General features: G+C 37.8%; 2 protein-coding genes across 2 annotated transcripts; one reads left to right on the forward strand and one right to left on the reverse strand.

Annotated features, from left to right (window-relative positions):
* The first annotated feature begins 1,401 nt into the window (after positions 1 to 1,401).
* On the forward strand, positions 1,402 to 8,195 carry LOC123866078 (venom serine carboxypeptidase-like). The gene is made up of 8 exons (XM_045907409.1): positions 1,402 to 1,606; positions 2,395 to 2,759; positions 3,341 to 3,453; positions 4,022 to 4,192; positions 4,765 to 4,932; positions 5,707 to 5,966; positions 6,343 to 6,474; positions 6,935 to 8,195. Exons 1-8 carry the CDS (start codon positions 1,515 to 1,517, stop codon positions 7,302 to 7,304), a joined length of 1,671 nt encoding a protein of 556 aa, XP_045763365.1. The 5' UTR covers positions 1,402 to 1,514; the 3' UTR covers positions 7,305 to 8,195.
* Positions 7,301 to 15,920, reverse strand: LOC123866096 (venom serine carboxypeptidase-like). The gene is made up of 9 exons (XM_045907457.1): positions 15,839 to 15,920; positions 14,961 to 15,216; positions 13,587 to 13,761; positions 12,817 to 12,929; positions 12,267 to 12,434; positions 11,168 to 11,335; positions 10,194 to 10,453; positions 9,634 to 9,762; positions 7,301 to 8,676 (listed from the first exon to the last, which is right to left on the reverse strand). Exons 1-9 carry the CDS (start codon positions 15,865 to 15,867, stop codon positions 8,523 to 8,525), a joined length of 1,452 nt encoding a protein of 483 aa, XP_045763413.1. The 5' UTR covers positions 15,868 to 15,920; the 3' UTR covers positions 7,301 to 8,522.
* Positions 15,921 to 17,039: the final 1,119 nt, after the last annotated feature.

The following is a 17,039-nucleotide window of genomic DNA, read 5'->3' on the forward strand; positions in this document are numbered from 1 at the left end:
TCTGTGATGGTTTTATTAACAATTCTTTAACGAAAAGTTTCCCTAAATTTCCTTTCACTCTGATTGCGCTTTAGGTACAGGATGCCACAGTGAAAGTAAAAAAAAATTAAATACTTACCTAGGTACTTTACATGCGAAAGACATTCGAACGCATGAGACGTACCGAATGAGGTCAGTCACATTTTAAATTGGCCATTAGGCTGCCTGTCCACTGAAGCGGAATGGAGCGGAGACGTGTACCTACAGCAGACGGATCCGATTATTATTATTAATAAATGACTTAGGTAATAATGGCATCTCTCAATAAACTGATTTGTCAATGCACACAATACTTCGCTTCTCTCTGTTCCAGTGGGTAGGCGGACTTACTCATGCTAAATGTTGTCCTTCAGCGTTGATTTCCCAGGATAAAAATTAGACTATTTCTGTCTCGGGGTCCAAGCTACTTCTGTATTAAACGTCAAAATCGGTTAAGTAGATAAGGTAACAGACAGACTTATCGCATAATAATAGTATGGAGTAGAAAATCTGTCTGTCTGTCTGTTTGTTACCTATGCATTCGCGCATCAACTTTAAAACTTTGTCTAGTGCGTGCAAAACAAGTAGGTATCTAGTCCAATCTAAAGTTGTCGTATTGCAACGCTGGATAAAAGAATATAGTCTCCAATGAAAATAAATTATAAAATTCGAATAAATAAGATTGTTTATATTCATCTTATAACAGGGAGATAAGAATGATAGCACCGACCAGAAAAAAATGATAGGTTATAAGTTCTATTTTTTAACAAGTCTGTGAAATGATAAATGTAGTGTTGTCAGCTTTCTTGTTTTACTACTAACTTAGTAGTTATATTTCCATGTAAAGTGTACCTTTTTACTGTTTTATTTAACTTGAGTAAATGACTATATACCTTAATAAATTGAAATAAAAATGTGATTTTTTACAGGTTTGGTTTTTTTGTTTACAGGATATGGTGGCAAAATTTGAGCAAAGGTGTAGGATTTAATATTGGAACATATTTCAACAGTAATATTATTGTTGAAATTTAATAGTTCTTACTTAATAGTAATTTGATTCCTTACCATAATTCTTGACTTAAATATAACTTAGTTAGCTTAAAATGTAAGTCTCCTTAAACTAGTTTATTTTTCTAATCTTTTTCATTCTAACTATCTTATTTCAAAGATACCTATTTTACTTATTAAAGATCTCAAGAAGTGACTTGAATCTTAAACAGGCCAAACTTTAACAAAATTGAATTATTTAGTGAAAGTGGTAGAAATTTTTGTGTTTTTAGAGTAGCAACTCATTGATCTACTCTACTCACAGGTCACCATACCATAGACTATACGACTCTCACTTTGCAAAGCATTTTAGGAAATTCTTTTTTTTTGGTCGGTGATTTAAAAAAATCCACATACGGTGTTCATAAAACATATTATGTACAATACCTAATTTTTTATAATAATATCCACAGCCTTGTGATTTGTGAATGAACGTGATTTAAAACCGGATGTCTGCACTCAGATGTAAATGTTGCTGTAAACATAAACAACGGGGATACTGTTATACAATGTATTATATTAGAGGAACGACACTATTTGCGTAAGTTATCCAATATAATTGAATATAATTTACCTATTTGTTATGTAGATTTAGTGAAAGTTTAAGTTTTTTATTTTATGTTTTATTCAAGACTAATTGGATTAAGTATATACCTACTTAGATAGACTACCTTCTAACTAGGTATCAGTAGTAAATAACAGAAGTTGCATCATAAATTGGAAACAAAAATGCATTAATTAATTATTATTATTATTATGGTAATTATTGGTAAGTAATACGTAATGAGAGTAGAGTGAAACTGGCGGCAAATTTAAAAAACTTAGTTCGTTTTTCCCATAATGACTAGGAATAAATAAATGTACCTATAAAAAAAATATTGATGAACACATTTAACAGAAAGGGGTCTTATATTTTTATTATTGGGTCCTAAAGACCGACCTTACCAAAGGAAATCTTTTATTCGCGGAATATCATATTACATTTTTATTTCATCAGAGAAGGAGGGTGTACTGTTCTTGCGAATAGCAATCGAATTATTCGATTGTTGTTATTATTTCATAACAATCGAACATCAATTTTATTGAACAATCGAAAAGCTGTTTTCGATGTCGGTTTTTATTCGATTGTTTTTGTTAAATCAAATAATTTTATAAGTTGTCACAGTTGATTATTCGATTTATTCAATTGTTTTTTTTTTGCAATAATCGCCCATCGCTAGCGTGTATCAGTCCGATATACGACAAACGATGACATTATATTACTAGATCCGTGTTCTATTTGTAAATCTTACTAACGTTATATTATTTTCTCCCATGTTTCTATTGCAGAATCACACTTCTTACGATAGCGACATCACTAGCCGCCACACCCGCTCTAATCCTCACACCTCTAATAAAGGAAAACAAATGGGAACAAGCGAGAGAAGCTTCCACAGTCAACTCCAAAGACTTCCTTAATATCACAAGCTACTCCGGCTTCTTAACCGTTGATGAGAGATACAACTCTAATTTATTCTTCTGGTACTTCCCCGCGACTGAAAAGCGGGTCTGGGAAGTTCCTGAGTCTAAAGAGAAGCAGGGACAGACTCCATGGATCATTTGGCTCCAAGGTGGGCCGGGAGCTACCAGCTTGGCAGGACTTTTTGATGAAATGGGCCCGTTTGAATATGATACGAGTAGCAAAACGTTAAAAAGTGAGTTATTTATCATTCATCAATCTACTTGTACGGCAAGTACCTACCACTGGAGTGATGAGCTCATTTGACATTTATTTTTAATCCATTGAAAGGTTGCTATGAAAAATTATTTTAATAACACTTAGTGAAAATGCAATGGTAGAACCAATCAATGTCAAATAAGCTGATGGTTAACATCAAGCTCATTTGTTTAAGTGTTGATCACTAAGTTATCAGGCAGGGCTCACTCAGTCACGTGACCCCAAAAATATACCTACGGCAGCGCGCCTCTACTATGGCTCCGAGTAAATAAGAGTAAGAGAGAGGGAGATAGTAAGAGATAAGTCTTTATGCGATAGAAAAAGATGTGTTTGTCAATTTTTAGGCTAAAGTTCTGTGCGAACTGAATTGCACTTTATTACGTCGTAATAAGAGTCGTTATTTATTTAAACTTCTTTGCAGATATATCCTTAAGAACTCGTTGATTTTTTCAAGTAATTTTTAAAAACCTAAATCCACTATGAAAAAACCTTAATCTAAGTCAGGGGCATCATCTACCGAGTCTTTATTTTATATGTATACTAGATTTTTGATTTCAGAACGTAAATTTTCATGGTGTGCCGAATACTCCATGGTGTTTATCGACAACCCCGTAGGAGCCGGGTTCAGTTTTACGGACAGTGAAGAAGGCTTTGCCCAAAATATGGAAATGGTAAGTATATACCTAACACTTATCTAACTTACTAATATTATAAAGAGTTAAAGTTTGTAAGTTTGTTTGTAGGAAGTAGTCTCCAGAACTACTGAACCCAAAGGCTATTTTGACCTTTAAACTATTGTGATTTCCATTATATACTCACATACTCGACGCGACGTTAGCTCGACTAGTTTCGAACCCATCCAGGGTCCTTTTTCATAGACACTCAGCTCGCTGCACGTCCCTGGCGGCGCATCCCCGCGGTTAAAAACTGGCCAAGTGCGAGTCAGACTCGCACACTGAGGGTTCCGTACTCGGGTATTTTTTCCAACGTTTTGCACGATAAAATATTTTGAATTTGAATTTGAATTTGAATAAATCAAAAACTGTTATACATAAAAATCTGTTTTAGAATGTACAGGTAAAGCCTTTTCACATGATACCCCACTTGGTATAGTTATCTTACTTTGAAAATTGAAATACATTTTAATTTTTTTTAATGATGTAACCACAAATATAATATTTCAGCGTTTATTAAGACGATCGCAGTCGGGTTTTAGTTTTCAACTTTATCTTGTTCTAGTATGCAGACAGCCTATACAACGCTGTGAAACAGCTCGTTCAAGTATACCCAGAACTCAATAAAGCGCAGTTGTATCTCGCTGGAGAATCGTATGCCGGCCTGTACGTGCCTGCTTTGGCGATGAAGATTTTGGACGGAAGGGATGAAACCAAAAACTCAATCAATTTAAAGGTAACTAAGTTTAAAGGTGTAGGCACACTTATCCGAGCCGAACGCGTCGAACGACTGGAACGAAGCGAATTTTAGAATTCTGTGTATGTAATCTCATGAAACCTCGCACACTTCCCCGCGTTGTACCGTCCGAATCGGAAGTATTTCTGCCACTTCAGCTCCCCAACCCATAGAGTTATATGTCGGTTACTTTAGTTCTACAACAGATCTCCTCACTTCCGATTTGACCACAGTAAAGCAAACTCCAAACTTAGCTCCCTCCATCTAACTGACTGAACTTTCTTATATGAAATTCATAGTCGCTATGACGTTATTGATTAAAAAACCGGTCACATAGGATTCTGTGCCATTGTACAAGAAAAAGACTTTTTGAAATTTTTATTATTTGTTATTATAGCGGCATTAGACATACACATTGTGTGAAAATGTCAACGCTCTACCTATTTTAGTTCACTAGATTCACCCTGCCGACAGGCGGACGGACAGTGGAGGCTTAGTAATAGGGGCCGGTTGGCAATTTTCGAGTATGAAACCTTAAAAATGGCCCTTACCGAAATTCTGCAATGTTCCAGGGTCTCATCCTGGGTAACCCCGTGCTAGACCGCAGCAACATAGTGGACTACACGAGGGTGTTCTACAACTGGGGGCTGGTAGACGCGCAGGGCGCCAGCGCGGCCAAGCCTCTGCAGGATCAGTACCAACAAGCGATTCACAAAGGGGATGCTAAGGCTGCGTATGATGTAGGTATAGTCAACCATAAAATTGGTATAGGTACAGTCAAAGGCCGTAAGTCGTTAAGCACCTTAATGATCATATTCGCGTGGCACGGTTATGCACATGTATTGTGTTAGGTGTGTGTGGAGTTTTTATAGAAAAAGGTCATAAGTGCGACAGGTTTTTGATGCAATAGTTTCGCGGAATAGTCTGAGGCCGACCGTACTTACCATTTGACAACGTCATCACCATTTTTTTTTTTTGGATGGTGATGATGCAGTCTAAGATGATCGCGAGCTAACTTGGAAGAGGTGTAGCGGTTTTTTACTCCACCCAATACTCTTTATCGGTTTCTACACGTCATCTTGCCGGAACGCTTAATCGCTTGGCTGCCGGCTTTCGCCTGTAGGGTGGGTACGGCCGTAGCAACCCACCAAACCAGACCAGAGACAATTTAGAAATCATAAATTCCTAAATTGCTCCTACCGGGCATCGAACCCAGGACCTCCCATATATAAGACCACAGGGTTGATAACTTCATAAGTCATTAACCCATTACCAGCTCGCTACTGAGTACAGCTCTCCTCTACGATGAGAAGGGTTTAGTCATTACAGTCCATCACGCTGGCCAAGTGCATATTGGTAGACTTCACATACCTTTGAAAACATTTAGAGAATTCTCAAGCATGAAGGTTTTCTAAGTAATATTTAAATTGCCTAAAACGCACATAACTCCACATAACAGAAAGCAGTTCTACGGAGAAGAGCTGGCAAGAAATACACGCTCAGTTTTTTTTTAGTTACGCGAAGAACTATTGGACAAACTTCAAGATATAGCCTACAAGGGACAACTGTACAACGTTTTACAAGACACGGGAGGGTTGCAGGACTTCGTTCCCTTCATCACACGGCCTGATGTGAGGGAGTCTCTGCATGTTGGTGACTTAACGTTCACATTTTCCAACGGCACCGTTCACCAGAAACTGTTACCGGACTTCTTGTCCACCGTATCTTCGAAGATTGAAATTCTGCTTGAGAATTACAAAATTTTGATATACTGGTAAGTAGTAAGGTCGATTGCGGAAAAATTTCACCAATCATTATTACAAACTCAATTGTTGTGATTAGCTAAATTAATGGTATTCTTGTTGCAACAATGCATTGTAACCAATAGAGAGCGAGCGCCAACCAATCAGAGGTGATTGCGATCGTGACGTAGCTGTCATTTTACCGTAATCGAGCAACTGTCTGCACTTTGATTGTCATGAAAATTTCACGTAAATTTTTGGCTTAGCTCGACTTCAGCCGGTCAAAAAGAGGAGTTTCTCAATTCGCCGTGTTAGCTGTTTTTTCTGTTATGTACATTAATTTCTTTCTCTCTCTCATCCAATATATTTATTTTTAACTATATTGATCGGTTTCAACATCTCTTGCAGTGGTCAGCTAGACTTGACATCGCCGTGCGTGCTCAACGCTGAAGCTCGTCGCAAGAACTGGCGCTGGAGTGGAAGAGACAAATTCCTCGCCGCGCCGCGCGTTCCGTTGTGGTTCAACAATACTTTTGCTGGGTAATTCCAATTATTCCTTTTTTAGGGTTCCGTACCTCAAAAGGAAAAACGGAACCCTTATAGGATCACTTTGTTGTCTGTCTGGCCGTCTGTCTGTCTGTCTGTCTGTCCGTCCGTCGTGTCTGTCAAGAAACCTATAGAGTACTTCCCGTTGACCTAGAATCATGAAATTTGGTAGGTAGGTAGGTCTTATAGCACAAGTACAGGAATAAATCTGAAAACCGCGAATTTGTGGTTACATCATTAAAAAAAAATTAAAATGTATTCGCGACAAAAATTTATTTATTCAGTTTCCATGTACCACAAAATTCTGCAGATAATATAGCGCAGTGGAAATTCGAAATGCATGCCTACCCAAACTGGTTCCCTTTTGTAAGACATCTAAAGTCGTCGCCTTATGTAAATAGGTGTGATAATTCAAGGGCTTTTCAAATCTTTAAAAGATTTTATTTTTGAACAGATACGCAAAAGCAGGAGGGAATTTCACTGAAATTCTGGTCAGTGGAGCGGGTCATTTAGTACCAATTGACAAACCGGCGCAAGCGCAACAGATCGTGACCAATTTCATCAGGGGTCAAGACTTTCCCGTGCCAGCGCACTATAAACTCATGAAGCACGACCCCAAGTATCAAGAGTACATGGATTTACAGACCTCTGAAATTTTATCTAATAGTTCTGGTCTAACTAACGGGTTGATAGCCAGTGTTGTATTGAACGTGTTGTTGTTGATAGGTATAGTTATCGGTGGAGTTATGACTATGAGGTGGAGAAGGGAGTATAACAATTACTTCAATCTGCCCTTCAGTGATGATATACTTACTTTGGCATAGAGAAATCATCTACGATTTCACCAGGGGTCAAGAATTTCCAGTGTCATTGCACTAAAAACTCATGAAACCCGACCCAAAGTATCAAGAGTACATGGATTTAGGGACTTCTGAAATTTTATCTAAAAGTTCTGGTTCTGGATAGCCCGTGTTGTATTGAACGCGTTGTTGTTGATAGGTATAGTTATCGGTGGAGAAGGGGGTGTAACAATTATTTCAACCTGCCCTTGAGTGATGATATACATACTTACTTTGGCATAGCGATGTCTCTACATATAAATCATGTACAATTTCATCAGAGGTCAAGATGAACTTTATTTTGATATTGGCGATTCAAAAAGCGCCGGTTACTTAGTTATACAATATTTCGGTGTACCTACCTACTTAATTTAAGCGACTTGAAATAGGTATTCTTTTTATAGACTTTTAACCGTCGATATAATTTTTGTAAGAATTTTATAGATTTTTTTTACAAATTAATCTTAACAAAATGGACCTATAGGACCATGTCTAGCAACCGAAAATATTAAATTAAGTTATTTATCTTAGGTCTTAAGCTTAAATTGTTTGTCAATTAATTTGATGATCTTTGGTAAAGAGATACCTTGCATTCCGAGAAAGACAGGCTGCTTTTTATCCCAGAAAATCAAAGAGTTACCATAACATTAAAAAAAATCTAAATCCACACGGATAAAGTCACAGGCGTCATCTAGTCTAGGTAGTTATAAATAAAATAAAAGTCCAACTTACATTACAAGTTACTGTTGTGATATTTTGGTGCATAATTGTTGTTATTGTAGTTATTATTTCTACTTTTATACTTTTGATTAGTCTGTATTTAGATTAATACATATTGATTGAGAATGAATATATTTTATACTGCAAAGACGGAAAGATTGTTTGATTTTAAATTATTTATTGATTACAATCATTCAGAACTGATTCCCAAATTCCAAAGGGGAGAGGCCCTTTGGAATTTTGGGAATTTATAATTTCTAAATTGTCTCTGATCTTGTGGGAGGCTACGGGCGTATCTACTTACCCTATCGGCAAAACCGTGCAGCCAAGCGATTTAGCGTTCCGGTACGATGCCGTGTAGAGACCGATAAGGGGTCTATGGTGAGCGGCAGGTTACCCTTTCCAAGTTAGCCCGCTTCCTTCTTAGACTGCATCACTTACCACCAGATGAGATTGCAGTCAAGGTCTAAATAATAAGTATAACTAAAGTTGGGTGGGTAAGGGGTCTATGTTGAGCGGCAGGTCTCGCGCGAAGGCGGTGATGAGCGCCTGCGCCGCGGCCGGCTGGTCCACGGGCACCATGTGGCCCGCGTTGCGCACCATCACCTCCAGGAAGTTGCCGGCTTTCTTGTAGTACCTGTGTGTAAGCACAAATGAACAGCTAAGTAGGTACTCATCCATACTAGTATTATAAATGCGAAAGTGTGTCTGTCTGCTATCTTTCGCGGCCCAACAGTTTAACCGATTCTGATGAAATTTGGTACAGGGTTAGCTTATATCCCGGGGACGGACATAGGCTACTTTTTATTCCGGAAAATCAAAGAGTTCCCACGGGATTCCTATGCTAAAAACCCATCCGCTAAATCGATTTGTATGACATTTGGTAGGTACCGAGGTAGCTTGCATCCCTGTAATTGACATAGGCAACTTTTTTGACACAAAATTGTGCCAGAATAGTTGACAGTACGACGCACACTTTGCTTTTATGTCATTCAACGTAAATTGTCTTTTAGCGAAAAGGTCATTCTGATAGGCATACGCAGTGTCGCATAGAGGCTGAGAAATCTACTTACTATAATTCTTCCACAACACACTACCAAAATTCAAGAAACAAATAATAGAATTGTTAAGGACATAAATCGGTTCATATTACATACTATTACACATTACTTGTAGTCAATTTTCACCATTTGTTCATTAATAACTAGTTAGTATTTTTATTTTCTTTATTTTAAGGCATAAATGTATATTGTAAACTTTTTTATTGTTTAATAATAATTATTTTTTATTTCTTTTGGCACAAGTTGTGACACCTAATTAATAAGTTATATATTTAATAATGTGTGTGTGTGTATATAGATTTAAGAATGTATTAATATTATAATTTTCTGGTGTCCTAATAAAAAAAAAAAAAAAAATCTAGGTCTCTTCGTGATAGGTATTTTCCTTTTACCCGATTTAAATCCCTAATTTAGGGTAAATACTTACCTACGTAGGTAACTAATTAGTCTAAATGAAAGCGACGAGTAAGTTCACCAGAACCTCAAGTAGGATTCAGGTCAGTCAAATCGGGTACAAGTAAAATTCTACTTACCCAGCTACATGTTCGCCTATAAGCCAAACTTCACGTTTAGCAGTTTTATATTTCTCAGCATCGGCAAACGAGAGGGAATTGTACGTGTTGACGGACGGATGATACGCCACCACTGTGTCTAGATGCCCACTGAAAATACAGTAAGGTGTAAGAAAAGAAAGAAAATGGATTTATTCGGTGGTAGTGTAATAAACCTCCCTGACGATATCCCGGGCGCAAGTAAAGCGCTGTGGTGGTGGGAGGTCACGAAAGGCCGATTGCTGGGGCAATTTGGGATCAATAATTCCTAAAGTCGTTGGTCTGGTCTGGTTGGAGACTTCAGCCGTGGCTAGTTTACCACCCTACCGGAAGGTCTGTGTTCTTCTTTCTTCCTTCTATTTTTCGTGTGTTGTGCGTGCATTGTTCCTCTCCGTCGAAATCTTCACTCCAGACATCTATCGCTCCAGAAGCCGAGTAGAGCGCTCAGGTGCCGAGAAAAGACTGAGTGTTGTGGCACGCTCTCGGTAAGGGCCATATCCAGCAGTGGATGCAAACAGGCTCATTGACAGAATGCTACTTACTTGTAAACCATAACCCTGTAGTGATCGAGTAGTTCTTCGAGCCAACTCTTGGCACTGTTCATAAAATCGGGTACAAGCTTGCCATACACTATGCCGACGTTAGTGTATGATGTATTCCCGACGTGTAAAGCGCGCCTTATTTCAGGTTGCTGTACAAACTTCACATAATCGCCAAAAAGTTCCACGCTGTCGCTCAAAATGTTGTACGGATTGTTAAGGTGCGCTCTCAAGTCCACCGTAAACATCGCTGTGATCAGATACTGTGGAGATTTTAAATAAATTAATAAAGAGTTAGGAAATCAAGAAGAAAAATATGATTTAATATTGATAACTACATTATGCCGGCGTCGTCGTCCGTGTGGACTACCTAAATAAATTCCAAACCCGTATTTTAGGGTTGAATTTTCAAAAATCCTTTCTTAGCGGATGTCTTCTATGTCATAGGTAAATTAAGACATCATAATATAATTTTATGTTCTTTGTGAAACCCGTTTATAGTTTGTCCCTAGGTCCTCTAAGCCCTTTTATTCCGGTATATCTACGCCTAGATAGACCTAACTAAATTCTTTATCGGTTGATATTCCAGCCGGATTTTATCACCTACGCCTATTTAATTTGATAATCTAATTATATAAAAGGATAATCTAAATATATAAAAACAAGAGTGAATAGGCATCTTCTAGGTAAACACGTCCCATCTCAGACCTTCTTAGACACATCATCACTTTCCATCAGGTGTGATCGTGTCAAGCGCTTGCCTATGATGAATAAAAAAAGAACAAGCTGACTGACAGACTGACTGATCAATCAACGCACAGCCCAATCTACTGGACGAATCGAGCTGAAATTTCAGATATAGCTATTATATTATGACGTAGACATCCGCTAAGGTGGTAAAATGTGGGTTTGTTTGTGTGGTCCTCACGAAGTCGCGGGCATAAGTATTTGGAGACTGGAGACTGGTAGGTACTTACATCAAAAGCTTCTTCGAGTTTCTTCTCATTTATGCACTTGACCACGTCCTCTTCAGCTTCGCGTACTTCGTCGGCTACCTTGTCGTCCACTAGGCCTATCTCGCGAGCCAAGTAGCTGAACCTCTGAAGCGTTACCGGGTCCACGAAACCGTTGCCGATGGCTAGACCCTAAGCAGTTTCCATTTTTAATTTTTATCAGTTAGTCTTTAAAACCGAAACACAAATAATAATAATCAATAGGTAACTAATTGGTTTTAAATAGAGATTTTTAGAAATGTATTTTTTTTACGTAAGCCATATAATAACAGCGCAAACTAGGCAACTTTTCATCTATCACCTCAACCAATCACTAGGTACACCACACGTCAGCAAAACATCAGTAGGTAACTAGTTGGTTTTAAATAAGATTTTTAGGAATGTATTTTTTTTACGTAAGCCATAACTATATAACAGCGCAAACTAGGCAACGTTTCATCATTATCACCTCAACCAATCACTAGGTACACCACACACCACACTATTACTGAATATGGGGTTTCTGATTGAGAAGATAATAGACAAGTGCAGATTCACACACCTTTAAGAATATATTGAGACGTGCAGCAGGGCGATTCAGAACACTCGATTCGGTAAGTTATCGTATAGGTAAGTTACCGAATCCAAGTGTTCTGAATCGCCCAGCAGGTTTTCATTCACCATTAATATAATTATTGCTTAAAACTTGCATGCCTAAAAGTTCTCTATAATGTTCCCGAAGGTGTATGAAGTCTGCCAATCCGCACTTGGCCAGTATGGTCGACTATGACCAAAAGCTTCTCATTGTAAGAGTGGACCAGTGCTCAGTAGTGAGCCGACGTTGAATTGATGGTGTTAGACTCCTTCCGATGGACGTTGGGAATTGGGATCCCGATGCTCTAAAATAGCGACTTCGCATCGGAAAGCGCAGTGTTGTCGACCCCCACTATCCGGACAGATGATATCAAATCAGGGAGCCGCTGAATTCAGGCGGCGCAAGATTACGTGGAAGGCCCTACAGGCTACAAGAGACATATATCCAGCACGAACGCCTATTGATTGACGATGATCGTGATGTATCTACCTGTAGATTGATGGGTTGATCCTTGCCTTTGTGCCATAGAATCTGGATCGCTACGGAAGGGATGTGCTTGCCGGCGTACGACTCCCCCGCGATGATGAAAGGCGCCTTGCGAAGTTCAGGGAATATTGTGAAGAACTGCTGCAGAGCCTTGTAGAGGTTTTCTCCAATCTGCATTTCATCGGCAGGTATTGAATGGACGATATGAAATGAAATGAAAATTATTTGTTTCATATACTTTAGACTAACTTATGGCACTTAGGACCTGTCAAGACTACGCCACGCCCGTTTCGGAAAGCAGTTTCCACAGAAGAGCTCAGCTATTACTTACTTTCTTTTTTATGTGGCAATCGGTGAAGCTATGTTACAATAAATACCTATATAAGAAATCGTTATACACTATTTTTTGTGCTACTGAATGCAACGCTGATCACTTCCATGATTTTTTTTTAATAAGAAATCCATCAATTTTCATAATAACCTCGATTTAACAAGAGAAGAACAATTTTTAAAGTAAGTGAGTATCAATTTTAGTATGGTTTTTTTGCCTCACCGTGGGTTGATTGGTTGAATATCCATCATCGGAGTCGGTAAAACTGAAGCCGGTGCCCACTGGATTGTCAATGAACAGGAGAGAGTGCTCCTTACTCCAAGAATGATTCTTTGCTGCAAAGTTTTATTTTTTAAACCGCGTGTATGTGTAAAATAATTTTCAAAATTTCAATAAAAAAAACATTAACAATTTAAAAAAAACGAAACGCTTCTATTTCTTGAACTGACTATTTGTAGCACCATGAAGCAGTTAAACAATCAAACCAAATAAATAAATTTACGAGTAGTATACCTACGTATAGGTACTTAAGAGGGCTCTATCCGTCACTCGTTTCATACAATCGTAGTTCCAATTTCATTTGAATATTAAGCAACCAAAGTCCATGAAATATATGCAGACATATTCTAGAAACTAATATCTATGTCTGTGGTTTTCCAGATTTCTGTTAAAATATTCGGTTTCAAAGTTACGCGGTCTTAAAAATTTTCATACATATCATTGAGCCCCTGTAATTTTAAAACTACATATTTTTAGAAAAATCTAAAACACCACAGACACAGATATTAGTTTCTAGAATATGTCTGCAAAATTTCATGGACTTTGATTGCTTAATATTCAAATGAAATTGGAACTACGATTGTATGAAACGAGTGACGGAGAGAGCCCTGTTAAGTATCTTTCCAAAGTATGAAAGTTTCAGTGCGCGAGTCACTCATACTTAGCCGGTTTTTTTAATTTAAAGAATGATTGATAAAAAGTAGGTTAGGTACCTTCGACTTTTAAATCCTTCGTAATCGTATAAGGGCCTATTTCCTCGAACAGGCCGTACAGCGAGGAACTCCCGGGGCCTCCTTGAAGCCACAGGATCAGTGGGGTTTCATTGAGTGGCTTCCTCATGACGGGAAAATACCAGAAAAACAGGTTGCTGTTATATTCTTTGTCCACCTGCGTAGGGGGAAAATTAATATCAAAGCACAAGTGACACGTATTATGCTGGCCATTTTTCTCAGTATCTAAGTATAAGGACTTTTTCTTTTAAAGTCGTAATGGTTTAAAAACTACCCGTCCTCCTAACTTCTGATAGATTTTTAAAAAAAAATTGAAATCCAAATGTGAAGCTCGCCCGACTTCATACCTAGGTACATTACATGTGTAACTAAACAAAAATTATTTATTAGTACTTTTTAGTGCTTGTGGTTTTTGAAGTCGGTTTTATTTTTCTTGTGAAAATTTTTTATTTCACAATTTTTAGTGGCCCCACTGTACTATAATATGCTATGCCCAGTTAAAACCCTACTGTTTAGTAAGCTATTACACTGATCGCGAGCAATTTGCTCTTTATCCATTGAGGAGTTCTGTTCTCCATCTCCGAAGATATTCATCAGATCTTTACCAAATTTATATGGGACCACCTGCACAGTATACCCTTTCAAACAAAAAAAAAATTCCAAATCGGTTCAGGGGTCTTTGAGTAATCGGTGAACATACATGAAAAAAAAAAGATTCCGACGAATTGAGAACCTCCTCCTTTTTTTGAAGTCGGTTAAAAAGGAATTCAAATAGAAAAAAATCATTTTGATATTCATATCTCGTCCTTTCATTGCAGGAGAAAATATCATGAGGATCTGAGGAAACTTGTACAAAATTCAACTTGTTTTTCTGGATACAAAAAGTTCTTAAAACTTTTAAACTAAACTTATAGGTTACTAGGAGATGCCCGCGACTTAGTCCGCATGGATTTAGGTTTTTAAAGATCCCGTGGGAACTGTTTGATTTTCCGGGATAAAAAGTTGCCTACGTCAATTACGGGGACGCAAGCTACCTCGATACCAAATTTCAAACAAATCGGTTAAGCGGATGGGTTTTTGGGAATCCCTTGGGAACTCTTTGATTTTCAGGGATAAAAAGTAGCCTTTAGCCGTCTCCGGGATATACCTAAGCTAACCATGTACCAAATTTCGTCAGAATCGGTTAAAATGTTGGGCCGTGAAAAGGTAGCAGACAGACAGATAGACACACTTTCGCATTTATAATATTAGTATGGATTAAGTACACTTAATAGATAGATATCCAGTAGCGATGAGTAAGTAGACTTACCAACTTCGTTTGCTTTTAGAAAAGCAATAGAATAGGTAACAACTCACAGTCAGATATCCAGCATAGCTGTCCACTCCAGGTACAAAATGCTTGGAATCCACGTGGGCTGCACGCCTAGCCTCATCTGTCTTGTTCTGCTGTATGTACGGAGTCAAGATAAGAGGCTGCCCACAATCCACGTCGCCTGCCGGTGCTCCTTCGTAATCTGACACGTAGGTTCGTTCGAGCAGGTTTCGGTAACGATCACCTTGGTTCAGGTACTTGTGCTTGTTCTGATGAGCGCTCAGAATGTTTTGAGCACATCTACAAACAAGTCAGCAGCAATTACATGTTTCTGGTTACAACCCCCAGCGATTGAAACCCAATGCGTTGGTATAAAATACCTAATATAATATACATGGGTTTTACATAAAATTATAAAGTTGTGGGTAGATATCAAAGGACAAATTGACCCAGGCTCAGAAAGGAATTTATCAAAAAAAATATTTTTTAATAATTTTTTTTTTTTGGAAATATCTTAGGCTCGGAAAAAAATTTTTCAAACAAAAAAAACTTTCCAAATCGGTCCAGGTCTTTGAGTAATCGGAGAACATACATTAAAAAAAAAGATTCCGATGAATTGAAAACCTCCTCCTTTTTTGAAGTCGGTTAAATAATTTTCAACGTAACAAAGAAAATGAAGGTGCAACTTTTATTGTTTTTCATCGTATGCAAATTACTCCTATGCAAAGAAAGGATTTTTAGAAACTTTACCCGATCCGGGGCGGGTCAGCCTTTTTAAAATTCTGACACAAGTTATCCCTCGACGGCGATCTCACTTGATGGTAAGTGATGATGTAGTCTAAGATAGAAGCGATCTCACTTAGAAGGGCATGCTAGTCAGCAGATATATTATACAAAATTCTAAAAGCAGGTAGGTACTTACAATAATAGGAACAATAATTTTAACTTCATGTCTGCGAAAGCTGGAAGCTTACCAAACAAACGCTAATGAAGTAGGTACTGAATTACAGCCAATGGAATTTTCCGTCGCTTTTTATACCGCTGAATTATCTGAATTAGGGCCAATTTAAATTATAATGCAAAGTAATATAATGCAAAGTAATATTTAAAATCAATTGTGATTCATTAAAATCGGTTCGTTAATTAAATTCGTTCAGTTATACCTATCTAATATAGAAATACTAACAATGTTTTATATGGTTTTATCACACTAATATTATAAAGGAGAAAGTTTGTATGTGTGTGTGTGTGTGTATGTTTGTTACTCCTTCACGCAAAAACTACTGGACGGATTGGGCTGAAATTTAGAATGGAGATAGATTATACCCTGGATTAGCACATAGGCTACTTTTTATCCCGGAAAATCAAAGAGTTCCCACGGGAATTTTAAAAAACCTACATCCACGCGAACGAAGTCGCAGGTATCAGCTAGTTTTATGATAAACTTGTATTCGGCACAGACTTTTAGCTTTTTAGGCATTGAATATACGCTATTAAGTATACTTATACTACAACTTTTTTCCAATTAGCTTTCGCCCGCGACTACGCCTGCGGTACATATGTTATTACCTATTTTAATTGGTTCAGTAGCGTCATAGTTTATCGATGACAAATAAACTAACACAAATCTTTCCTCATTATAATATTAGTGTGCCGTGTGGATACGTAAATCCTCGCCATCCTAAAGCTCCCTTCAAGCCAGTTGTTGTTTTATAATGATTGTCGCTCATTAGGTTTTAATGACGCGTTTGGTATGAAAATACGTTTTGAAAAGCTGTAATTATTGATTCACTAGAGGATGCCCGCGGCTTCACTCGCGTGGATTTCAGTTTTTTTTAAATCTCCTTTTGAACTCTTTGATTTTCCGGACTAAAAAGTAGCCTAGGTCCTTCATTGGAATGTATCCCAAGTCTGTAGGTACCCAATTTAATTTAAATCAGTTCAGCAGTTGGGCCGTGAAAACGTAGCAGACAGACAAACAAACAGACTGACAGACAGACACACTTTCGTATTTATAATACCACTACTTACTTAGTATACTCACTTTATACTTAGTACTATTACTTTACTATGTATGTATTACTTTAGTATGTATGGATTAAACCACCCAAAAACTTAATTTT

This window comes from Maniola jurtina, chromosome 1 (assembly GCF_905333055.1).
Source record: "Maniola jurtina chromosome 1, ilManJurt1.1, whole genome shotgun sequence".
Lineage (NCBI taxonomy): Eukaryota > Metazoa > Arthropoda > Insecta > Lepidoptera > Nymphalidae > Maniola > Maniola jurtina.